The sequence below is a fragment of the Dasypus novemcinctus genome, chromosome Y, assembly GCF_030445035.2.
Source record: "Dasypus novemcinctus isolate mDasNov1 chromosome Y, mDasNov1.1.hap2, whole genome shotgun sequence".
NCBI lineage: Eukaryota > Metazoa > Chordata > Mammalia > Cingulata > Dasypodidae > Dasypus > Dasypus novemcinctus.
In genome coordinates, this window is record NC_092216.1 from 16,794,359 (window position 1) to 16,820,524 (window position 26,166).

Sequence of the window (26,166 nt, forward strand, 5' to 3'; positions counted from 1 at the left end):
AAGTGCAGATGAATGGATTAAAAAAAAAACAACTTTGGTATAGGCAAATAATAAAACATTATTCAGTCATAAAAAGGAATAGAGTTCTTAAGCCATGACACAAATGAATCTTCTGAACATTGTACTGAATGAAACAACACTCAAAAAGATGAATACTGTTGATTACCCTTTAGGAAGCATCTAAAATAATTAAGAGATGGAAAGTAGATTAGAAGGCTGGGAAAAGAGAATGGAGAGTTATGTTTAAAAGGAAAATGTTTAATTTATGAAAAATTTTAGATAATGAATGCAGATCCTCTGGGGGACTTCACTAATTACCACACTAAACAAAACTTCAAACAAAAGCCCTACGGACATCTCTACACTATATGCAAGGCACCGAGGTCCATGAAATCCATACCTGTTCAGCTGGCTACACAGGAATTCCCTACATGTGATTCTTCTCCCCTTTTACTTCCATCTGTAGTTTTCACAACCATCAAACATATGTCTTAGAGATGTGAATCTTCAAACTGTTCGTATGCCAATTGAGCCCTCAATCCCAGCAGAGTCGTGACCAACAGTTACTCTCCAGCTCTTCAGACTTGTCCAGGACAACTAACGAAATGATGATGGTGGGCAAGTCCATCCCCCAAGTGGGGAGAATTTACAGTTACAAGCAAAACAGTTAATCATGGACTTAGGTAGACTTATTGTTTTTGGTATCATGTGGTAACAAAGAACTTTTAACATTGATAAAAAGACAGTGACTACCAGAGTTTCAGAGGGAGAAGGAATGATAAGCAGGCAGAACACTACTTTTAGGGCATTGCAATTGTCCTGTATGTTACTGCAGTGACAGACACAGGGCATTATACGTTTGCCAAAGCCTATAAAACTAAACAGTGTGAAGTGCAAAAGACACACTATAGACCTTGGTTAGTAACAGTGCTTCTATTTGGTTCATCAAGTCGAACAAATATCCATCATTAATGAATGGCATTAGTAATGGGAAAATGTGTATGAGGGTGGGTATAGGTAATACAGGGATCCCCTATACTTTTGATGTAACTTTTCTGTAGTTAAAACTTCTCGGAAGTTTATAATGATTTTTAAAATGAAAATATTAGACCATATGTTTGGTAACAGAATAAACTTTTAAATCCATAGAACTACACTATACAGACAGGAAACACCAAGTTAAATCATGGAATATAGTTAATATTATGATTATTAAAATGTTCTCTCACCAATTGTAATAAGTGTTCCACGTTGATGTGAGGTGTTATTAGGGTGGTACGTGGGAATTCTGCATTTTATGCATGATTTCACTGTAAACCCAGAACTTTCCTAAGAAATAAAGAACACCTATCTCTAGCAACTAGTCTCTTCTTCTTGTCCTCCCCAGTGCCTCTACTAGTAGAAATAATTGTGCCCTCATTTAGACACCCAAAGCATAATACATACGATCCACATTTGTAGGCCAAGCCCTTTTCCCTGGCTCCTTCTCTCCAGACTAGGAATTTCCTAGAGAATATTAAGAAGCCCTAAACAAGGAGTTCTATTTATTGCATCTACTCCAAAAAAAAAAAAAAAAAAATCATATAAATACACACACAAAGACAGACATACGTGTTTGTGTTTATTTCTAACTACTATCACTTCAGTGTCTTCCTCTCTTATTACCCAGTTCTTCATTTCTCTCCTGCCCAGGAGAAGCATCTTGCCACCATTTCTTGTTTCTGAAGTAGCTCTTTATGCCTTCTGATATTTGCTCTATCATTTTCATATTAAAAGCTCTACGAGCCCTGAAACATGAACACATAGAAAAGTATACAGATACACATACATACACACACACACACTAAAAGCTGTATTTTTTTCCTGGGCAATATTAGAATATTAAGTTAATTCCTACAGGTCCTGTACTGGAGACTATTCCTTCATCACTTGTGATTTCTTAAACTTTCTCCCCCATGAGTTCATATAATCCCTGCATGCCTATATTATCCATATTGCTGTGGGAGGGGTCAGGAGATAGACATGACAATTAAAAGACTGATTATATGAATAGAAAAGTGATGGAACACTCTAGTGAGTAATTCCATAGAGATTGGTAGTCATTTTCGGAGAAGGTGGTTATAAAGCCTTAGGGTGAGCCAAACCTAAATGTAGGAGTTTGACTGTGGAAATGAAACCCATGGAATGATGTTTCAGGGAAATGGAGCTAAAGATTCAGCCTTCCATCCATATGAGTGGCCTGGGCTGGTCATGCTCCTTTATTAGGCTTAAACTTCCCCATCCAGAACCTGTTTTGAAACAGTTCTCCAATGTTCCTGTCTCACAATGACTCCCTGCCTGACCTGGGGTGCATAAAGTCTTACTCTTAACCTCAGTTCCTCCACCACAGAAATGAATTTCCCAGCAAATGACCACTGCATTTCAGTCCCCACTGCCCATTATCCTCACCCATCCTCTCCGTTCTCTGTGCTGGTCCCTTCCTCCCTTGGGTAGTACTGCAGGGCATTGGGCCACAGGTCCTCATTGATGATCTGATAGAGGAAACAGGTAGGGTTAGGCCAGGGTAAGAACCTCATTCCCCAAGCAGCTAGGGGCAGGCCAACAAAGGCCACTTCTGATGATTCCCAGAGTTGCCCCACCTCAGCAATTCTGTTATACACTGCAAAGTTGTGGTCGGAGAACCAGTTGAAGAAGTTAAAGTTATCATTGTGATGCCTGTGACGGGAGGCCTGGCGTCCATAATCCCGGAACCACTGGACTGGAGTGGAATGAGAGGGCCTATATCCTGTAGAAAGAGGAAAATGTGATCCAGGGACTGGATCCTTTCGGTTTAAGGCCCACCCCTACCATTTGCCATGATCCACCTGGAAAGCCATCTCTTACCAGTGACATTAAAGTCATACTCCTTAATGATTACTTCATTCTGGAAATACGGGTTTCTCCTAAAGAAAAACGTGATCTTGCAGTGGTTCTTGGCTTGGCTGTTCTCCACCTGCCATGACGACATGGAGTAGACATGTACAATCTCTTCCTAGAAGACCCCTGCCTGTTTCCATGGATGAATTATTTCCCCTTGCTGGCCCCCACCCAGCTCCAGCACCTCAGTCTTCCCTGCCTCACCTCCAGATTGGTCATGTAGTTAAGCATGTCTTCATCTTGGTCAGTGATCATGGCTGATATCTGGGGATGGTTCAGAATCTGCATTGAGTCAAGGAGCCTTCTAAGCTAGGAATGAAAGGGTTAAAAGCAGGCAAAGCATATCTGGCAAGCAACCAACATAAGGCAGGACATCTACCAGATAATCTGCCATTGTAGAGCTCTCTCTCAATTGCCATCCTTCATGAGAGGTTGCTTAGGCTCTACGGTCCTCTCGGTTTTCTGTGGCTGTCTGTACTCACATATGGACTGTTTGTTTCTAAGGAGCTCTTGATCCCTCTCTCTCCTATGTGCCCTCCTGTCTCTTCTGCCCTGATACTTCTTGGGTCTGGATGTGTGCTCTCTGGGCTCTCAGTGAGGACGTGGGGATGTTCACATAAGGCTATGACCTGAAAAATGTCCTCTGGTTTAACATGAGCTACATGGCTATGTTTGGAGCTCTGCTGGCATCACACAGTACAAGGAGATGGCATATATATTTGGAGGAAGAGCGCATGCAGTGAAGATGGTGCCAAGCAAGGGACAGCAGCTGTAGCACAAAGGAAATCACTGTTTGGAAAATGTGGTGTTTGGCAAGGAAATAGTGGCAGTGACAACACAGCACGTACATGACAGGATGGGAGTTTGCACAACATCCGGTCGGTTATTTTCCACGAAAAAGTGTGCTACACGTACCTGCTGTATGTGAAAGTTTCTTTATGCTGTTTTTAATGCTGCATACAGATCTCCACACATACGTAAACACCCACGAAGTTTCCCCACATTACGCATAAGCCCAAAGGTTTCAGGCACCTTTTGCCTAGGATTTGCGTGAGTGTGGTTCAAGAAAGGCCGTTGTCTCATCCCTGGGCCCGTTGGTTCCCAACTGTACCCACCCCAGCTGTGAGTAACCCCTCGCCAACTGGCAGTGCCCTCTCTAACCACCATTTCCCTAGGTGAACCCCATGGAGGCCACCACGTGTGAGCAATAGGAAGGATACGGCTTTGACCCAGAAACCAGGAATACCCTGGATGACGGCTTTTCTGTTGTCCATGTGTTTTTTGCGCCTCTGCCACAGGGTACGCTTCAGCCGAAAGAAGGCCCTGCTGGCTTCGGCATTCACTGGCTCCAGATCTAACTGAAGGGCTAACAGCTGCTCCAAGGAGGGTCGGGTACTGGTGGGTCCACGTTCTGGCCGTGCCTGCCTGTTTTGCTTCCGCCTCTCCGCTAGTTTCTCCTCTCGCTCCTCCTCTACTACTATAACCGCCACCTCCAGTATATTCTCCACTACCACATCCTTCCCCACCTCTGCCTCGTCTTTCTTTCCCCGGATCTCGGTTGCCTGGAAGGCTACCTCCCCACATACCGGGGCCTCCCCCGACTCCTTCCCTCCAGCTGGGGCCTGTGCCTCCGGCCCTGCCCTGCAGCTCTGTGGGGACCGCTCGCCGGCAGGCCCCAGCGACTCTCCTACCAGAGGGCCGCTTGCCAGGCCAACGAGGTGTTCTGAGCGTGCCTGGGGAGCCGGGCCTTCGCCAGGACCCGCTTCACTCGCCATGTGGCCCGGGCCGGTGCAGGGAAAGACCCCGCACACGCTCTCCCCAGGCCACGCCCGCGGGTACAGCAGCGCCCCCTAGCTACGCGGGTGGGCCCCGGCAGCCTGTGGCGTTGGAGACGTCCTGGGCGCATGCGCAGCGCTTGGTGACGGCACGACGGCCAGTGACGGGGAAAGCCGCGCTTTCCACGCCCCACGCCGCTCCCCCCCCCCCCCCACCCCTCCGGCGGCGCAGAGCCCTGGCCCCTCCCGCTCCTGCCCTTCCCCGCTCCTGCCCCGCCCTCACACTGGGCTGGAGCAAAGCCTGCGCCTGCAACCCGCAGCCCAGCCTTCGAGGGAGCGAGTCTGCAGGGCGCTGCTCACCTCCAGCAGGCTGGTGGGGAACGTGCGTGGCGCTCAGTGAAGGTCAGGTCAGGGCCCGCGCGGGGACCCCGGCTGGTTCTGGGGCGGAATTTCCTAAGCCATGGAGGCAGACCCCGCCATACAGGATCTGGCTGCCCGCAGCGATTATCCCGCCCACAAAACCTAAGCGGAGCCGGGAAAACTGCGCCCTGGCAGCCGAGCACCGGTGCCCGGAAAGGCGCCCTGTTCTGCCCCTAAGTTTCATTTTGGGGGCGCTAGGCCGCCTACCTGAAACCCCCCTCGCCCATACACCTGCCTCATTGAAGAGAAAAGACGGCAGGGAGGACGACAAGGAAACCAAAAAAAAAAGTCTTTCCTAAGCTAGGGGAAGGTGGGTCTTCATTCTTGAGCCTATCCAATTATGAAAACGACTGATAGAGGGGCTCCTTCATCACCGTGTGTGGACTTACTCACAGGACCGTGACTTCCTGGAAGTCGTTCTTCTGGAGCGTCTGTTCTGCTTTTCCATACTCACCCTCTTCCCATTATTATTTTTCCTTTCGTGGTACATATCTTGTAAGGCTTACTGATAAAATACTTTCTCCCGAGAGAGAATATTTCCCTCCCTTCCCGTGGTCGGGAAGTAAACTGTTAATTACTTCCATGTGATGAAGCAGAAGCCGCGGTAAAATTCAAATTTGATATTACTGACATTCAAGGATTCTTAATCTTACAAATATTTAAAGATATTAATAGATTTGTATGAAGGGAAGTGGTTGTAAATATAAAATTTTAAGGTCTTCTGAATACTATGACAGTCAATTTAAGACTTATGCACCAACATTTTTCAAGATCAAAATGATTATTCAAAAACTAAGAAAATTTCAAACGAATCCATTTATTAGTTAACAGAAATCTGATGTCACCTTTGTGTTAAGAAATTCAAACATTTGAATGCTCTGAAATATGAAGGCACAGTAGAAAGGGCCTGCATTAATTAATTCAGGGAAGAAGGAGAAAGCAGTCATGATGAGGGAGTGTTTATTGAAGGAATAGCTAGTGAGATCCTATAGGGTATCAACATCACTTGCATTTGTGATGTTTTGTGTTGTGTATATCATAACATCAGCAGTTTAGCTCCACAAGCTATATCCATTGTGCTGCAGTAATGATTAGTGGCAATGTGGCCTGCTGTTTAAAGAGCTTTTTCCTTGGCCTCTTCCAGCCAAGGCATGAGGGCCAGATTTAGTGGACCGTTTCCCTTTGCTGCTGGGATAAAATCCAGACGTGTGGGCTCACAATGGACAGCCTTGAGACCTGTGAGGCTTATCTGTCTCCACTTGCCTTCAGATTTTCATCCAGGCAACTGCGTAAAGGCCACCAAAAGGAAACTTGGGGAAATGCTTTACGGCTCAGGCTCAATACACTCTAGAAGCAATATGTATAATATACTTTATCCACACTATAGATAATCCTTCAATTTTTCTTTTTATCGTTGTAATGTACACATCTTTAATGTTTATTAAGGTAAAACACTTTTGAGCTAGTTAACTAGTGGGCAATGAAGGTAAAACTGTAAATACGTTAATAAAATCTGCAAGGAATAATCGATCCTATTTTGCATCTGAGGAGGAAAAACATAATTTTAATTTCCTTCACTTCCCTTTACTCTCTGTATAAAAAATGACAGAAATAAATAAAAATGATAAACTCAAAAAACAATTTATTCAAATCCCAAAGTTGGCACTCGAAGTGTTTGTCAGATCTGACTTTGGAACAGTTTTGAATACTGGGTCTCCACATCTGAAAATCCTGAGAGAAAAATCTACTCAGGAACAACTTTGATAGCTGTTAAAGACAATCCTCAGGATTTCAGGAAACCTCTCTAGAATTTCAGATTCACGCTTTTTCTCAAATTATGTTCATTACTTTGTTTGACTTTTTGTTTTCCCTTTCTCACTTACTTCTTAAAAAATCTTCTTTGTTTTTTCCGATCAATTCTTTACTGTTTATTAGATGACCCCTTTTCTTGGGTTACAAAAAGTAAATCGTCAAGGAAATACAGCTGATGTATGTCTCTATGCGTGTGGGTTTTGATCACAGAGAAGATACAGTTTGCTGCCTCAACTCTCCCTACTAATTGTCTTTGAGTCTCTGTGTCAGTGAATGGAGAAATGTAAAAGGACAAGGCTAAGCAACCATTTATAGCATCTAACCAAATGCAGGTTTGCGGACACTTTCTGGCTCTTTTTTGATAGTAAACCCTTGGGCTGCCCACTGGCATGACCTTTCTGTAAATAGAAACTTGCTGGGGAGTAAAGCACAAATAAGGCAAGGTGGTAAAGGCAAGTGCCTCTTTGTGTACTATGGAAAAGAAATCGTACCTGGGTGATGGCACTTGTTTGGAAAGGGATGAAAGAACTTTAGGAGTTTTTCCGAACACTGTATGCGTGATCTGGATTTTGTTTATGAGATGGGTATATGATCTGGTAAAAACCACTCACAACATATTTTAGAAGATTTCATTTCTCCACAGTATTTTTAGAAATGCTATAAAGGAAGTTCCACCACCAAAGTAAATACTAGGATAGTAGATTATTTTTGACTCATGGGTATAAAACACTAAATATTAAAGGAAACAAAATGGTACAGTTGAAACTATCCAGGGATAATGGCTATCGCAATGTTCAGCACAGATGTATTGCGGCGTTCTCAGGTTGCTAGGAGAATGCTTATCTCTTGCTAGAGGGAACTTCCTTTTTAGGAGGAGAAAACGCTAAAGAAAGATCCTCTGTGCTACTGCTAGGTGGGAAAAGCTGAACAGAAATAAGATACCTTCTCTGATATGCTTATGTTGCCAGGAAACCTAGGACCTGTCTTCCTCAGTGGTGTCTAGAGGGACACAAAGGAGACACCTAAGGATCTTCTTCTATTTGCCCATGCCTTTGTGTATTCCACACCCTTAAATGTGGGAGGGATATGTGACTTGCTTCTAACCTATACAATATGGCAAGGATGATGGATGTCCCTGGAGTTATTACATGTCAACTCTTAGAGCCTTCTTTTTCTTCCAGAGAAAGAGGGACTCTCTTTGTTGACTTGAAGAACTTAGCGACTACCGTTGAGGCCTTCACACAGTAGCCAGCAAGCACCCAGGCCTTCAGTTTATTGGGTGGAGGAAAATTAATTCCGCCACCAACTGGGATGATATTGGAAGTCATTTCTTTTCCAGAAGATTCCAAATGAGAACAGAGCTGGCCCGCATGTTGGGTACAGTCCCATGCGAGCTCGTATTGAGGACCAAGCTAAGTTCTGCCCAGAATACTAACTACTCAACTGCTATGAGGTAGTAAACAGGTGTAGTTTTAAGCCACTCTATGTGTGTCGGTTTTTTACGTGGCAATAGAAAATGAATACATCTTCTCCTTTCTTCACTTGTGGAAAAAGCCTGTTAATTCCCTACTTGCCTCTACTGGATAACTTCCCATGTACAGTTGACAAGACAGTAAATTCTGTTATCTTCTGAGATTTCTTGTTTTGTACATATCAATGAGTTTCATTCTGTTAATCTGATCAATCACTTCTGTATCCCCACTTACGTTCTTTAGTGTCTGTTCTATCAGCAAAGGACATAGACTATTACTGTGATCCGCCTATTTCTTCTTTACATCTGATGGCTCTTCCGTTATAGGACGGGAAGCTATGTTATTGATATACACTGACTTGGATTGTTGTGTCTTCCTGGTGGATTGACTTTAGGATAAATGAAAGAATCCTATATGATTCTCAGTGTTTCTTTACATAAAGTCTGTTTTGCTTGATGATAGTGGAGCTACACTCTCTTCATAAAACTTGGTACACTTTATTTCCCACTTTATTGAGCTCAATTATCTGAATTCTTACATTTAAATTCTCTTTTTTGTGTTGACACCATGTAATGTTGTCACCACGTAATGTAAGTATGAAGGCCTTAAGTCTCATGTTGAATTCCATATGCCGCATAAATTATATGTGAGGAATTAGAAAATTAGTTTTCTCTATCTCATTGTTTCATATTTTCCTGTATCAGCCCACCATCACTTAATGACCGTTTTGTCTCTGTTACCACCTTTTTACAACAACATTTTATTCAATTTCCCCTTCCATAGGTTTTGGTCAATAAGAGAAGGTAAATTTCCTTGCAAAGAGGTATGGTGACATGAATTATTTTAAAAACAATGGTATCTTAAGGCTAGACATGATCTGAGGCTAAGTACTCCTCTCCTCTCCCTATTGTCCTTCGATAATCAGCACTTGAAAGTATATAAACAATGGTTTCCTTTCTGTCCTTCTACATGCTTCCCTTACAGTAATCCAAAACTGGAATATCCTGATTTATTTAGTCTGAGGCTTTAAATACACCACTCTCTTCCCTGAAGATTTCATACACATTTCACTCTTTTTGATCATCTAGATGAGGTTGAGCTATCCTTAATAGTTCTTTCTCTGCATGCCCTACTTGGATTACTTTTCACTTTCATGCTGCTATAGAAAAGAATTTAGGTGTTTCAAGATATCAGAATAGGTAACAGCAGGGCACATTCCTCCTTGAGAAATGTCAAAAAATATAGGCAGAAAATCCCTGAGGTGGTGGTGTTCAAACTCTGGAGGCTAGAGAACCTGGTACAGCATCTAGGAAGAAGCAAGCCAGGTATCAGGACAAGTATGAGTCAACTGCTTTCCAGCTTGGTGCCCATCCCCAACCCTTGAGACGAGCAGCCTCAGGTACAGACTGGGGATGGCTAGCTGTCATGAACTGAGGTGGGCAGAGGAACCTTCCTCCCTGGAAACAGGTTGGGGCAGGGACAACGGCCAAGCCAGGCTTCTGATCAGATGTTTTGATCCCATGGTGTCAGCTGACTTGCAATTCCAGATGGCCAGGTCAAACCTCCCCCTTGGCATTGTTTGCAACACCAACCCTGATAAGAGCGGATGCTGTACAGGGAAAAACCCAACAGCAAAACACTCCCCTTGCTAGGGCAGTGGTGAACCACTGGACAAAAAGCACAAACTACTGGGCAAAGTCAAAAAAGAAAGGAAAAGTCCCTTTAGAACCTCATGTGTCCCTGGCATAGTTTTGATCAGTTAAACCCAGGCAATTCTAAAGATTTGGAATAAGTTGAATTAAGTGTCAAAGAAGAGCCTTAACACACATACAAAACAAAATCCTAAGAAAGATGCATTGACCATCAGAGTAAATTCATCAAGACAATCGAATCGATGGCTAGATATCAGCAAAAAATTATAAGCCATACTAAGAAATGGGAATATATTTCCTAGTTGAAGAAACAGATGAAAAAGACAGAGGGAACCATTAAAGATGACCAAACAAATTGCCTAAACCTATTCAAGGAGGTGAAAAATGATGAAGGATATTAACATAAAGAAAAAATTTGAAAACAGGCAAAGAAAAATAACAAGTTAGGATAATGAAAAAGGAAGGTACAATTCATGAGTTTAAAAATACAATCCAGTCATCCCTCAGCAGATTTGAATTAAAAACACACTCCTGTGCTACATCAACAGATCTGAATAGGCAGAAGAAAGGATTGGTGAGCTAGGAGATAAGATTCTGAAAACACACAGAAGAGATAGAGGAAGACCTGGAAAAAATTTGAAAAGAGTTCCACAGAATTGAATGACAACATGAAATTCATGATATGCGTCTCAAAGGGAAGATAAGAAGGGAAATAGGTGGAAGGAGCATTTGAGTAAATAATGGCTGAAAACTTCCCAGCTCTTATGAGGGATATGGACGTATATATCCAGGAAGTGCATCATGCACCAAACAGAATAAATACTAACAGAACTATGCCAAGACACATGGTAATCAGGTTGTCAGATGCCATATATAAAGACATAATCCCTAAAGCAGCAAGAGAAAAATGATCAATCACATACAAGGGATTCTTGATATAATTAAGTGCTGATTTCTCATCAGAAGCCATGGTGGTGAGGAGACAGTAGTATGACATTTTAAAGGAACAGAAAGAGAAAAAACTGTCAGCCAAGACATACAGCAAAATTGTTCTTCAAAAATGAGAAAGATTAAAATACTCATAGTAAAACAGAATTTGAGAGGATTGATCAGCAAGAGACTTTCCCTAAAGGCAATATGAAAGGGAATTCAGCAGAATGAACAGAAAAACAAGAGGGAAAGTTTCAAGGAGAGTGGAGAAATCATGATTATCAGTAAGGATGAGTAAAAGGGTAAAAAGAGAGACAAGAATGAGTTATGATATATAAAAGCCTAAGAATAAAATGGCTGAAGAAAGTACTGCCATTACAGTATAATACTGAATGTTAATGCATTAAACCCTGCAAGGAAGAGACATAGGTTGGCAAATAGAAGAAAAAAGAGAGCTATCTACATCCTGTCTGAAAGATACCAAACGTTTGCAAATGAAAAGTTGGAAAATGAAAATCCATGCAAACAGTAACCAATAATAATAATAATAAAATTAATAAAAAGAAAAAGAACTGGGGTAGCTATCCTTAATATCAGACAAAACAGACTTTAAATGGCAAACCTGATATTTTTTATTTAAGTGAAGGACACCACATATTAATAAAAGAGACACTCTATCCAGAAGAAAGAACAGTTACAAATATTACATACCTAACTCAGCTGCTGCAAAATACATAAGTCAAACACTGGCAAAACTGAGGGAAGAAATAGAAATATCCACAGTACTAGTGGGAGACATCAATACACAACTCTGAGCAATAGCCAGAACATCTAGACAGAAGGTCAATAAGGAAACAGAGAAACTGAATAATATTGTAAAAGAACGAGGCCTAGCAGACATATACAGAAACACTGCACCCCAAAACATCAGGAGATATATATTCTTTAGAAGGGATCGTGGATATTCTCCAGGATAGACCACACAGTAGGACACAGAACAAGTCACAATGAATTTAAGATACTGAAATTATGCAAAGCACTTTCTCTGACTGCTGCAGGACGAAGCTGGAGATTGATACTTGGAGGAGAAGTGGAAAATTCACAAATACGTGGAGGTTAACACACTCTTAAACAATCATTGGGTTGAAGAAGACATTGTACCAGAAATTAGTAAATATCCAGAGACAAATGAAAATGAGAACACAAGATATAAAACTTATGGGATAGGGCAAAGAATGCTAAGAGGGAAATGTATAGCCCTAAATATCTACATTAAAAATGAAGAGCTAAATCAATGACCTAACTGCCCACTGGAGAGACTAGAAAGAGAAACCAAAGGATGCCAAAAACAAGGGAAAACAAAGGCTAGAGCAGAGATAAATTGTGTTTATCAACTGCAATGGATGTAGCACACTAATGAAGGATGTTGTTAATGTGGGAAAATGTGGGAGGTGTGGGAAGCAGGGCATATGGAAATCTCCTTTTTTTTTTTTTAATGTAACATTTGTATAACCTAAGTAGCTTTAAACAAAAAAAGAAAGGTGTAATATGGTGGCATTTTCAGGATATTGGAATTGTCCTGAATGGTGTTGCAGTGGTGGATACAGGCTATCATGTATCTTGTGATAACCTACAAAAATGTGCAGGAGAGAGTTTAAACTATAATGTAAACTACCATCCGTACTTAGTGGCAATTCACCGACAGGTGTTCATCAATTATAACAAATGTAGCACAGTAGTGAAGGATGTTGTTAATGTGGGAAAGTGTGGGACGTGTAGGAATGGGGTAAATGGGAATCCCTTACATTTTAACATGATGTTTATGTAATCTAAGCACCTATAAAAAATAAAAATAAAATGCTTAAAACAAAACACAGTAGAATCCCCCCCCCCAAAAAAAAAAAAAAAAAACCACAGTAGAGGTATACAAAGAGCAGACTCAAAATGACAGAAGAAAGAATAAGTGCTACTAAAGAAAAAGCAGCAAAAATTAAAGAGGGAAAAGAACAGAGACAGAGAAGAATGGAAAAATTTGAGCAAGTGCTCAGGGAGCTGAATGACAACATGAAACTGAACAGCATGTGTGTCTTGGGATTTCCAGAAGGAGAAGAGAAGGGAAAGGAGGCAGAAAGTGTACTCGAGGCAATAACAGCAGAGAATTTCCCACTCTCATAAAAAATAATGAACTTACATATCCGAGGAGTACACTGTACCCCATAAGAATACAACCTAAAAGACTTCATCCATGACACATACTACTCAGAATGTCTGATGTCAGAGATAAAGGGAAAATTCTGAGAGTAGTAAGGAAGAAGCAAATCATCACATACAAGGGATGCCCAGTAAGATTTAGTGTGGCTTTCTCATCAGAGACTATGGAGGCAAGAAGACAGTGATATGAAACAGAAAAACTGCCAGCTGGGAATTCCTTATCCAGAAAAATTGTCCTTCATGTATGGAGATAAGTGTAAAATATTCACCAACAGAAACTAAGAGAGTTTGTAAGCAAAGAATCCACCTTGGAGGAAATATTAAAGGAAGCTTTAGGACTTGGAAAAAAGACAGGAGAAATAGGACTGAAGGAGAGTGTAGAAGAAAGAATAGTAAAAAGCATAACCAAAAGTGTAAAAACACAGACAAAAATTTGATATGACCTGAGAAAACCAAAGAATAAAATGGTGGAAATAAATAAGGCATTTACAGTCATATCATTGAATGTGAATGGATTGAACTTCCCAATCAAAAGATATAGACTGACAGAATGGATAAAACAAAACAAAAAAACATAAGCTATCCCTTATGTTATGCTGCTTAAAGAGACTCATCTTAGACCCAGGGATACAAACTGGATGAAAGTAAAAGGTTGAAAAAAGATAACCCACTGCAAACAGTAACCAAAAAAGAGCAGGTGTAGCTATACTAATATCAGACAAAACAGATTTTAAATGCAAAAAGTACTGAGATAGAGAAGATCATTATGTATTCATAAAATGGACAATTGACCAGGAAGATAGAATTGTCATAAATATCTATGCACCTAAGCAGGGTGCCTCAAAATAAGTGAGACCAAGTCTGGCAAAACTGAAGGTAGGGGTACAAATCTCTTTAATAATTGTTGAAGACTTAAACACACCATTCACATCATGAAATAGAACAATTAGACAAAAGACCAACAAGGAAACAAAACTTGAACAATGTGATAAACTAGTTAGATCTAAGAGACGTAGAGAGAACACCACATCCAAATTCACTGGGTTGTACATTCTCCTCTGGTGCCCAGGGATCTTCCTCAAGGATAGACCACATGTTAGAGCACAATGCAGGTCTTAATAAATACTAAAAGACTGAAATTATACAAAGCACCTTCTTAGGTCAAAATGGAATGAAACTGGAAATCAATAATAGACAGGAAAAAGGTAAAGTTGCATATGTGTGGAGGCTAAACAACACACTCCTAAATATCAGTGAGTCAAAGAAAAAATTGCAAGGGAAATCAGTGTATACACTGAGAGAAATGAAAATGAAAACTCAGCTAATCAAAACTTACGTGAATACAGCAAAGGCAGTCTTATGAAGGAAATTTATAGGCCCAAATGCCTATATTAAAAATGCAGAAAGAGCTAAACTCAAAGATTTAACTGAGTGTAGAGAAACTAGAATAAGAACAACAAACCAATCCCAAAGCAAATGGAATAATAAAGATTAACACAGAAATAAATGAAATTGAGGGGGGAAAAATCCACACGCACATGCACACGCACACAAACAAAAAACAACAATAGAGAAAATCAACGAAACCAAAGCTGGTTCTTTGAGAAGATCAATAAAATTGGCAAACCCTTAGCTGGCCTGAAAAAAAAGAGAGAAAATGCAAATCAATACAATGAGAAATGAAAGAGAAGTTACCACTGACTCCACATAAACTAAAAGGATAATAAGAGGATATTTTGAGAAACTGTATGCCAACAAACTAGGCAACCTTGATGAAATGGAAAAATTCCTAGAAATGCACAAACAACACACAATGATGCCACAAGAGACAAAAGAACTTAACAAACCAATCACATTTAAAGAGATGGACTCCATAATCAAAAATCGCCCAACAAAGAAAAATTTAGGGCCAGATGGCTTCACAGGTGAGTTCTTCCACGCATAAAGAATTAACACCAATCCTGTCTAAACTTTTCCAAAAAATGGAAGAGGAGGCAAAATTACCCAACACATTTTATGGGGCCGACATCAATCTAATATTAAAGCCAGATAAAGATACTAGAAAAAAAGAAAATTACATTCCAGTCTCTCAAATGAACATAGATGCAAAATTTCTCCACAAAATATCTGCAAATCAAATCCAAGGGCATATCAAAAGACTTATATATCACGACTGCGACGGCTTGCTCGGTCGGCAGAGGTGGGGTCTGGCTGCGGACCAGGGGTTGGTCCCGCTTTGGACGAGGGGTCGGTCCTGCTTGGGATGAGGGGTCGGTCCCACTTGGGACGAGGGGTCGGTCCGGCAGCAGACGAGGGATCGGTCTCACAGGGGTTGCGCGGTTCGGCTGACGGGGTCGCCCGGCGAAGCCGGCGACGAAGGGGTCGCCCAGAGAAGCCGGCGACGAAGGGGTCGCCCGGAGAAGCAGGCGACAAAGGGGTCGCCCGGAGAAGCAGGCGACGAACTGGGGACAAGGGAGGCCAGGCCCTTGTTGGGGGCTCTCAGGACTGGAGGGCGCACAGCAGAAGAAATACCGCGGAGACAAGGTAAACACGCAAGTTCACTTTGTTGAGGGAGAGGCAACAGTTTTATAGGGGCTGGGAAGGCTGATTGGTCAAAGCCACGCCCTGTTCTGATTGGTTGCCGGCAAAAGGTCAGTGGGCAGTACTGGACGGGGGAGGGGTGGTGGTTAGGGATTGGCTGTCGCTGTTGCTGGGGGAAGGGGTAGGGTTTAGGGATTGGTGGCTGCTGTTGCTGGGGTGGAGGGCAGACTTGAGTTTCCCACCCACGCCTGGCTGTTGCTGCTATCGGGGGAGGGAAAAGGGCAGACTGGATTTTTCCGCCCACGCCTGGCTGTTGCTGCTATCAGCGGAGGGGAAAAGGGCAGACTGGAATTTTCCGTCCTGCGCCTGCGCAGGGAGAAGGAAGAAGAAGGGTGCCGCCCCACAAGGCATCGGGTGGCACCATCTGGGAGGAGGGGCGGCCGCGGAAGCATGGCTGCCGAGAAGGGGAGACCCGAGGGCACTCTGCGCCCATGCCGAGCTTCCTTCAGGGGTGGCGGTGAGTCCGACCAGCCACCCTATTATGGGGGCAGCGGCTTGGCCTGCCGCGGCCGCTCCCCCGCCAGGCCAGCAAACCACACTTCAGCCTGAGGGGTGACCGCATTTCCCCCTTCTTTTCAAATAAGGGCCAGGATGGCAGCAGTAACAAGTAGCCGAGGCCCAAGAGGCGGGGCTGTAGAGGGAGGTGAGTAAGACTGGGATATAAATGTACAATTTAGGGGGCGGTATTTTGCCATTGCAAGCAAGGGTGGCCAATGTCTAATTCTTGTTGATCTCGGGGGCTGTAAGATCCATCCGTTGTTAAAAGTCCAGGGTGACAGCGCATTACAGGTAGTTGATCTCTTCTTGGCGGTGAAGAGCGGCAGAGGCAGACTGTGTGATGGTCTGGAGGATCGCAGCTGTGAGGACAAGTCACGTCAGGGCACCAGCGATGGTGGTGGCGGCAGCGTCGGGAGTGGTGGAGACATAGGCGAGGACAATAAGAAGGCCAAAGTCTTCACAGGTGCGAGAGAGGCCGATGTTAATGGGGCGGGCCAACATGGGGCAGCCCAATCTGCAACGCAGTGGGGGTTCAGGCAAAAAAAAAGGAGGGGGGCGGGGGACGAGAAAGGATGCTTTGGATGGCTGAGAAGAGGAGTGAGGTCGAGACAGGAGGAAGCTCCGCAAGCCGCGGACCAGGGAAAGCAGGTTGCGGGCCATTTAGCGGGGCTGGTGAGAGGGGTTAGCTTGGCCAGAGGTGGCGAGGGAGAGCATAAGGAGAAGGAGAGAGACTATGTTAATTGGCTTGGCAGCATGGCGAGGGTTGCGGCGTCTGCACTGATGGTAGAGTGCGAGCAGCGAACGGACTTCAGGGTTGGATGGTTGCCTCTCGGGGTGGAGGGTGAGCTGGCTCAGTTGGTGCTGGATCACTCGCATCTGGCGCCGTTCCCTGCGGGACATCCGCTGCTGAGGTGGCGGGTTTGACGTATCTCCCGGGGACCCAGATTGGCTGAGCGGCATCCTTGAGAGCGCGGCAATGGGAGCCGAGGTGCGCTGTGAGACGAGGGCTTGGAGCCGATGGGACTCCGATGGTGGTCACGGGCCAAGAGAAGGCCCCGACGAGGGGAGGGCGGAACGACGAGCAGTGGAGCAAGGCAAAGGGGAGCAAGCACGGAGGGGAGGAGGCAGAGGTGAAGGCAGGGGTGGAGGTGCTCAGGCACGTGCTCCTGAGAGCTTTAGTGGCGCCTCTTAATCATAGCGGGTCGGTATAAGCCCCCGACAGGGAAGGAGAAAGCCATCCAGCGATTCTCCCAGACCGCCGTGGATCGTATGAGGTCACCAAGGTTCAGGAGCAGCAATGCAGAGCGAAAAGATAGGGGTGAGAAGAGAGGAGAGCGTAGGGCTATGGAAGGGTTACTTCAGACGTGCAAGCGCGTGCTCCCGAGAAATCCAAGGCTCCTCTTAATCATAGCGGGTCAGTATAAGCCCCCGACATGGAAGGAGAAAGCCATCCAGCGATTCTCCCAGACCGCCATGGATCGTATGAGGTAGCCAAGGCTCAGGTAGCAGCAATGTTGCACGAGAGAAGTCCCAAGGTGAGAAGAGAGGAGGGCGTAGGGCTGTGGTAGGATTACTTCAGACGTGCAAGCGCGCGCTCCCGAGAAATCCAAGGCTCCTCTTAATCATAGCGGGTCGGTATAAGCCCCCAACATGGAAGGAGAAAGCCATCCAGCGATTCTCCCAGACTGCCGTGGATCGTATGAGGTAGCCAAGGCTCAGGTAGCAGCAATGTTGCATGAGAGAAGTCCCACGGTGAGAAGAGAGGAGGGGGGGGGCCGCCAGGTTATGGAGTGAGGCTGTGGTGGAGTTGCCTTGCCCCACGTTGGGCGCCAACTGCGGCGGCTTGCTCGGTCGGTAGAGGTGGGGTTGCACTGCCCCACGTTGGGCGCCAACTGCTATGGCTTGCTCAGTCGGCAGAGGTGGGGTCTGGCTACGGACGAGGGGTCGGTCCCGCTTTGGATGAGGGGTCGGTCCCACTTGGGACCAGGGGTCGGTCCAGCAGCAGACGAGGGATCAGTCTCACAGGGGTTGCGCGGTTCGGCTGACGGGGTCGCCTGGCGAAGCCGGCGATGAAGGGGTCGCCCGGAGAAGCAGGCGACGAACTGGGGACAAGGGAGGCCAGGCCCTTGTCGGGGGCTCTCAGGACTGGAGGGCGCACAGCAGAAGAACTACCGCGGAGACAAGGTAAACACGCAAGTTCACTTTGTTGAGGGAGAGGGAACAGTTTTATAGGGGCTGGGGAAGGCTGATTGGTCGAAGCCACGCCCTGTTCTGATTGGTTGCCGGCGAAAGGTCAGTGGGTGGTACTGGACAGGGGAGGGGTGGTGGTTAGGGATTGGCTGTCGCTGTTGCTGGGGGAAGGGGCAGGGTTTAGGGATTGGTGGCTGCTGTTGCTGGGGTGGAGGGCAGACTTGAGTTCCCCGCCCACGCCTGGCTGTTGCTGCTGTCGGGGGAGGGAAAAGGGCAGACTGGATTTTTCCGCCCACGCCTGGCTGTTGCTGCTGTTGGGGGAGGGGAAAAGGGCAGACTGGAATTTTCCGCCCTGCGCCTGCTCAGGGAGAAGGAAGAAGAAGAGTGCCGCCCCACAAGGCATCGGGTGGCGCCATCCGGGAGGAGGGGCGGCCGCGGAAGCATGGCTGCCGAGAAGGGGAGACCCGAGGGCACTCTGCACCCATGCCGAGCTTCCTTCAGGGGTGGCGGTGAGTCCGACCAGCCACCCTATTATGGGGGCAGCGGCTTGGCCTGCCGTGGACGCTCCCCCGCCAGGCCTGCAAACCACACTTCAGCCCGAGGGGTGACCGCACATGACCAAATAGGGTTTATTCCTGGTGTACAAGACTGGTTCAACATAAGAAAATCAATCGATGTAATACATCACATTAAGAAATTGAAGGGAAAAAAACCAATAACACGTGATCATCTCGAAGAAAAGACATTTGACCAAATCAAGCACAATTTTTTTGATAATAAACCTTTCACAAGATAGGAATACAAGGACAATTCCTCAAAATGATAAAAGGTATGTGTGAGAAACCCAAAGCCAACATCATACTCAATGGAGAAATGTTGAACGCTTTTCCTCTAACACTGGGAATAAGACAAGGATGCCCACTGTCACCGTTGTTATTCAATTTTGAAGTTCCAGCGAGGACAATTAGAAAAGAGAAAAGTTCTAGCTAGGACATTAGAAAAGGGGAAAAAATTAAAGGATCCAAGTAGGAAAAGAGGAAGTAAAACTCTCATTATTTGCAGATGACATGATCCCGTATTTCAGAAATTCTGAAATGTCTGTGACAAAGCTATCTGAGCTAATAAATGAGTTCAGCAAAGAGGCAGGATACAAGATCAACATGCAAAACCAGTAAAGTTATTGTACACTAGTACTGAACAATCTGGGGAGGAAATTGGTCGGAAAATTCATTTGCAATAGCAACAAAAAGACTCAAATACCTATGAATTAATTTAAGCAAAGAAGTACAGGACCTACCTGCAGAAAGCAACACAATGCTAAAATAAATCAATAAAGGCCTAAACAAATGGAAAGACATTGCATGTTCATGGATTGGAAGACTAAATATTGTGGGATACAGTCCCACCCAAACAGATTTGTAGATTCAATGCAATACCAATCAACATTCCAATGACCTACTTTACAGAATTAGCAAAGGCAGTTTCCAAATTCATTTGGATGGGAAAGTGCCCTCAAATAGCCAAAGGATTCTAAAAACGAAGAGGGACATGGGAGGAATTTCATTGCCGGACCTTGAAATGTATTACGAAGCTACAGTTGTCAAAACAGCATGATTCTGGCATAAAGATAGACACATCAATCAGTGAAATAGAATTGAGTCCAGAAATAAACCCTCACCTGTACGGTCAACTAGTTTTTGACAAATGTACCAAATACATGTTAAGGAGACTAACAGTCTCTTCAAACAAATGTTGCAGGGAGAACTCAATATCTATAACCAAATGAATGAAAGAGGAGCCCTATCTCTCTCCCTATAAAAGAGTCAGCTCAAAATGCATCAAAGACTTAGATATGAAAATAGGACCATAAAACTGCTAGAAAAAAAATGGAGGGAAACATCCTAAAGATCTGTGAAAAATGGTGGCTTCTTGGACCATACACCCACAGCACACTCAACAAAATGAAAAATAGATAAATGGGATCTCCTCAAATTAAACAATTTTGTACCTCATGGGAATTTGTCAAAAGACTAAAAAGATGGCCAGCTCATGGGAGAAAACATTTGGAAATCACATGTCCAATAAGGATTTAGTATCCATGATATATAAAGAGATCTTACAACTCAGCAACAAAAAGGACAAATGACCAATTGAAAACTGGGCAAAAGACTTGAATAGACATTAGTTCAAAGAAGAAATACAAATGACAAAACAACACATGAAAAAAATGTTCAACATCCCTAATGATTAGGGAAATGCAAATCAAAACTACAAAGAGATATCATTTCACACCTATCAGAATGGCTTCTATTAAATAGAGAACTATAAGTGTTGGAGAGGATGTGGAGAGATAGGAACACTTATCACAGTTAATGGGAATGCAGAATGGTACAGTCACTGGGGAAGACTGTTTGGCAGTTCCTAAAGAAGATGAATATAGACTTGCCATGTGACCCTGCAATACCACTACTGGGTATATGCCCAGAAGACCTGAGAGCAGGGACACAAAGAAACATCTGCACACCATTGTTCACAATTGCCAAAAGTTGGAAACAACCCAGGTGTTCATCAACTGATGAATGGAAAAACAACCTGTGTATATTCAACGTGATAGAATATTACATAGCTGTAGGAAGAAATGAACTTATAAAGCATATGACAACATAGGTGAACCTGGAGGACATTATGTTGAGTGAAGCAAGCCAGACACAAACGGACAAATACTGTATGATTGTGTTACTATGAGCCAAAGACACTGCGTAACATATTGTATGGTTCCACTTATATAAAATGTAAATATATATCAATTTACAGAGATTAACTTTGATTAGTGGTCATGTAAGGCTAGGCAAGGCATGCTAAGGGGTGTGGAGTTTTTCTGTTTGAAATAATGAAATAATTCTAAAACTTTTGTGATGATGAATGCTCAACATTGTGATTATACTAAAAGCCATTGATTATAGACTTCAGATAGAGTGTATGGTATGTGAATATATCTGAATTAAAACTGCTTAATAAGTAAGCAAATAATTGTGCAATAATAGTCAGAAATTGCGGCTATGTACAGGAGGGAATCAGAGAAATTGAGAGGTGATAAAGATTCTAGTTTGTCTGGTTTTTGGTTTACTAATAGCAGCATTATTCAAATAATGAAAATCCATTACAAATGATTGAAGTGAGGAATACACAACTGTGTGATTCTACCAAATACCACTGATTGTCTAGTTTGGGTGAACTGTATGATTTATTAATATGTATCAATAAAATCAATTTGCAAAAGAAAAATGTGGGGGACATCATCCCACACCCTACAGGAGTAAAAAGGATCACAAGAGGTTACTCTAAGCTGTAGGACAACAAATTTAAACATTTAGGTGAAATGGATAGAAACACATGGATAATCTACACCAATCAAGTAGAAAGAGAATACCTCAATAGACCCATCACAGTCAAGAAATTGAATCTGTCATCAAAACCTGGTTCTAGAGGGAAACAGAATGAACAGGAGATACCTGTAAATAGTATGAGATTTTATAAGAGTCTCTTACATGACCTTCAGGATGCACAACCACAGGTTCGGCAGGAAGGCTGTAAACCAGGGGCTCTGATGGAAGCCCAATGAGCTTCTGGGAGATGTTGCCTGTCCAAAGGCAAGCTGGGAAATTCTCTCTGGATGCTGAAATTGCTTCCCCTTTTAAGGCACTCAACTGGTCGAATAAAGCATCACTCATTGCGGATGGCAGTCTCCCTGGTTGATTTAGATGTGATCGGTCATCAATGCAGTAAGCGCACTGATTACTAAAATCCTTCTATTATGATTAGGCCAGTGCTTGATTGACAAAACAATTGAACACAATTACTTGCTTGAGTTTACAAATTAGCCTAACCATCACACCTCCCAGAAAAGAAGAGTCCAGGTCCAGATGGATTCACAGATAATTTCTATTAATCATTCCAAAAAGAATACCAATTCTGATCAAACTCTTCAAAAATAATGACAAGAGAAGACTTAACCTAACTCATTCTCTGAAGGCAACATCACTCTAAAACCAAAGTCAGATAAAGATGCAATAAGAAAAGAAAACTACAATTTCTCTAACGAATTTATATGCAAAAATACTTGCAGATCAAATCCGATAGTATATTAAATGAATTAAACATAATCATCAAATGGGTCTTACATCTACAAGTAAAACAATTAATGTAATATACTACATTAACAAATTGAAGGGGTAAAATTACATGATCAACTCTGTCAATGCAGAAAAGTGTTTTAAAAACCCAGCATTCTCTCTTAGTAAAATCACTTTGAAACACAGACATAGATATGATGTGATAAAGTACTTATATGAAACGCTCACAACCCACATCACATTCAGTAATGAAATAATATTTGGAACAAGACAAATATGTCCTTTGTCCCCACTCTTACTTAATATTGTGTTAGAAGTTCTTAGTAGAGAAGTTAGGGAAGGAAAAGTCATCCAAATTGGAAAGGAATAAATAAAACTTTCTCTACTTGCAAATGACATAATCCCGTATATATAGAAATTCTCAAAAATCAACAACAAAGCTATTAGAAACAACAGCTATGATGACAACACAAAGCTAAATATAGAGATGGAATGAACATCACCTTCCCAGGGTCCACAGGATGAAGGAGTAAAATATGGATTAGAGTGGACTTACTGGTATTCTACTGCAGAACTACTGCAGCTGGTAATGGCAGAAACTGTAGCATTGATCTGGAGAAAGTGGCCATGGTAGTTGCTGAGGGCAGGTAAAGGCAAGAAGAGAGGAGATGTGGGGGCATTTTCGGGACTTGGAGTTGTCCTAAAGGATACTGCGTGGACAGATCCTGGACATTATATACCCTACCGTAACCCACTGCATGTACTCAGGGAGACTGTAAACTACAATGTAAACTATAATCCACACGGTGCAGTAGTACTCCAAAATGTATTCACCAAATGCAATGAATGTGCCACAATGGTGACAGAGGTTGTTAATGTGGGAGGAGAGGTGGGGGGGGTGCGGTATATGGGAACCTCTTACATTATTTAATGTAACACTTTTTTGTTCTATGTATCTGCAACAAAATACAATTTAAAAAATAAATTTTTAAAAGCAAAAAAAAAAAGCTAAATGGACACCAAGCTTCAACGACAACACAAAGTCAAATACCAACACTACAATGACAGCACAAAGCCACAATCACAATGACAAAACTAAAATCAACAACAAGGCTACAAGATCAGCGAAGCAGCAGGCTAGAAGATTTACATGCAAAAATTAGTGGTGTTTCTATACACTAGTCATGAGCAATCTGTGGAGAAAATCAAGAAAAAATTCCAGTTATATTAGAAAAAGAAGCAAATATATAGGAATAAATGTAAACCAATGATGTAAAAGACTTGTACACAGAAAACTGCACAACATTGTTAAAAGAAGGCCTAAATAAATGGAAGGACATTGCATGTTCACAGATTCGAAGACCAAAAATTATTGAGATGTTAATTCTACCCAAATTGATTTAAAGAGTCAATGAAATCACAATAAAAATTCCAATGACCTTTTTTTTTTTTTTCAGAACTCAAAACCCAATTATCAAGTTTGAAATCACAATAAAAATCACAATAAAATTGCAGTGGCCTTTTTTTGCAGAAATCAAAACCCAATTATCAAATTTGACTGGAAGTGTAAGGAGCCCCTGAGAGCCAAAAACATCTTGATGTACAATGAAGTTGGAAGATTCCTACTATTTACTTTAAAGCGTATTACAAATCTACAGTGGTCAGAACAGCATCGTATTGGCATAAAAGTAGATACACTGATGAATGGAGTTGAACTGAGAATTCAGAAAGAGACCCTCCCATCTATGGCTAACTGATATTTTGTAAGACTTCCAAGGTCACTAAACTAGGACAGAATAGTCTCTTCAATGAGTGATGTGGGGAGAACTGCACATCCATATGCAAAAGAATGAAAGAGGAAACCTATTTCATACCCTATAAAAATTAATCCAATATGCATCAAAATGGACATAAATTTAAGAGCCAGAACCATAAAACACCTAGAAAAAAGTTGTAAGAAAGCATCGTTGAGATTTTTCCGTCATTAATGGTTTCCTAGAATTTACACTCAACACGTAAGTGATGATAGCAAAAGGAGATAAATGGGACCTCCTCAAAATTAAACACTTGTGCTTCGAAGGAGTTTAAGAAAGTGAAAAGACAATCCACTAAATGGGAGAAAATATTTGGAAATCACATACCCGATAAAAATTTAATATTCAGAATATACCTAGAAATCCTACAGCTCTACAATGTAAAGTCAGTAGCCCCAAAGAGGAAATACAAATGGCTGAAAACACTCAGAAATGATGTTCAACATCAGTAGCTATCAGGAAAGTGCAAATTAAAACCACAAAGAGAGATCATATTTTACCTACTCGACTGGCCACCTTAAAAAAAAAAAAGAGAAACCTAAAAATGTATGAGACGATATGGAAAAATAGGAACACTCATTCACTCAGCAGTGAATGCAAAAAGATTTGGATTGCAAAAAGATTCAGCTGCTGTGAAAGACAGTTTGGCATTTCCTCAGGAAGCTATTAGCACACGGACGTTCATAGAAGCATTATTCACAATTGCCAAAAGAGGGAAGAAACCCAAGTGTCTATCAAGAGATGAATGGGTAAACAAAATGTAGTATATATTTATACAATGGAATATTATTCAGATATAAGGAGGAATGAAGTACTGACACATATAACATGGATGAACCTCAAAGACCTTATGATGAGTGAACTAATTGTCATGTATTATTAGATATAGAACCTAGACGATAGGTTTCCAGGAGATAGAATGGAGGTAGAGAATGGGAGCTGATGCTTAGCTGCTTCAGAGTTTATAAGTAGGTTGATAGAAACTGTTTGGAAAAGGACAGAGGAGATGGTAGCATGTTATTGTGAGTGTAATTACCAGTGATGAAGTATTTGTGTGAACGTGGTTGACAGGAGAAGTTTTGGGTTGTGGCTGTAATTAGAAGGAAAGCTGGAGGACAAACCATGGATTGTATAACACAGTGAACCCTGTTGTGGATGACTGTGCTTAATAATAAAAATGTAAGAATGTTCTTAAATATGCCACCGATACGGTGTGTTAATAATAGGGTGGTATATATGGAAAAATACACCTAAAGCAAAATATGGGCTATAGTAGCAGTAATATTTTTAACATTCTCACATCAATTGTAACAAAGGTACCACCAATGTTAACTGTTGACAATAGGGTGGGTGAACAGAAATATTGTATTTTTAATTCTTATAGAATAATTTTCCATGACACAGAAACAAGCACATTTCCTTGTCAGTTACAATATTTTACTCTGAGGCTTATTTGAAAGTGCATGTGGCCAGCTGCAGGTCAAAGCTTCATCTTCAGGGGAAAAAAAGATGAGCTAGGAGAAGTGTACATGAGAAGCAAGGCAATTATATCAATTAGGTTCTACATGTCAATTAACATAACCCTTGGAAAAAGGTAAACATGGAGCAAGGTCAAGTGTCTCAATGGACAGGGCCTTTGAACATCTTGAACTTTATATAGGTACATACTTCTGTGGGATATAAATGTTTCCATTTTTGTCATGGGTATGCTTTCTGAAGAGAGGCCTTTCCTTGCCACAAGG

General features: G+C 42.5%; 1 protein-coding gene across 1 annotated transcript; it reads right to left on the reverse strand.

The window, feature by feature from the left end:
- Positions 1–1,614: 1,614 nt before the first annotated feature.
- LOC139438337 (testis-specific Y-encoded protein 2-like) lies at positions 1,615–4,801 on the reverse strand. The gene is made up of 6 exons (XM_071213429.1): positions 4,137–4,801; positions 3,121–3,198; positions 2,884–2,992; positions 2,640–2,785; positions 2,449–2,531; positions 1,615–1,787 (listed from the first exon to the last, which is right to left on the reverse strand). The coding sequence occupies exons 1-6, from the start codon at positions 4,689–4,691 to the stop codon at positions 1,643–1,645; spliced, it is 1,116 nt and encodes a 371-aa protein (XP_071069530.1). The 5' UTR covers positions 4,692–4,801; the 3' UTR covers positions 1,615–1,642.
- Between the last annotated feature and the right edge of the window lie 21,365 nt (positions 4,802–26,166).

What these genes read in the sequence shown, in the direction of transcription:
- LOC139438337 (XM_071213429.1), bottom strand. Translation starts at nt 4,691, where the DNA reads ATGGCGAGTGAAGCGGGTCCTGGCGAAGGCCCGGCTCCCCAGGCACGC. An exon ending in GTATGACTTTAATGTCACTG is followed by an intron (nt 2,786 to 2,883) that starts GTAAGAGATGGC and finishes CTCTTTCTACAG; the next exon opens with GATATAGGCCCTCTCATTCC. An exon ending in ACAGAGAACGGAGAGGATGG is followed by an intron (nt 1,788 to 2,448) that starts GTGAGGATAATG and finishes TTCATGTTTCAG; the next exon opens with GGCTCGTAGAGCTTTTAATA.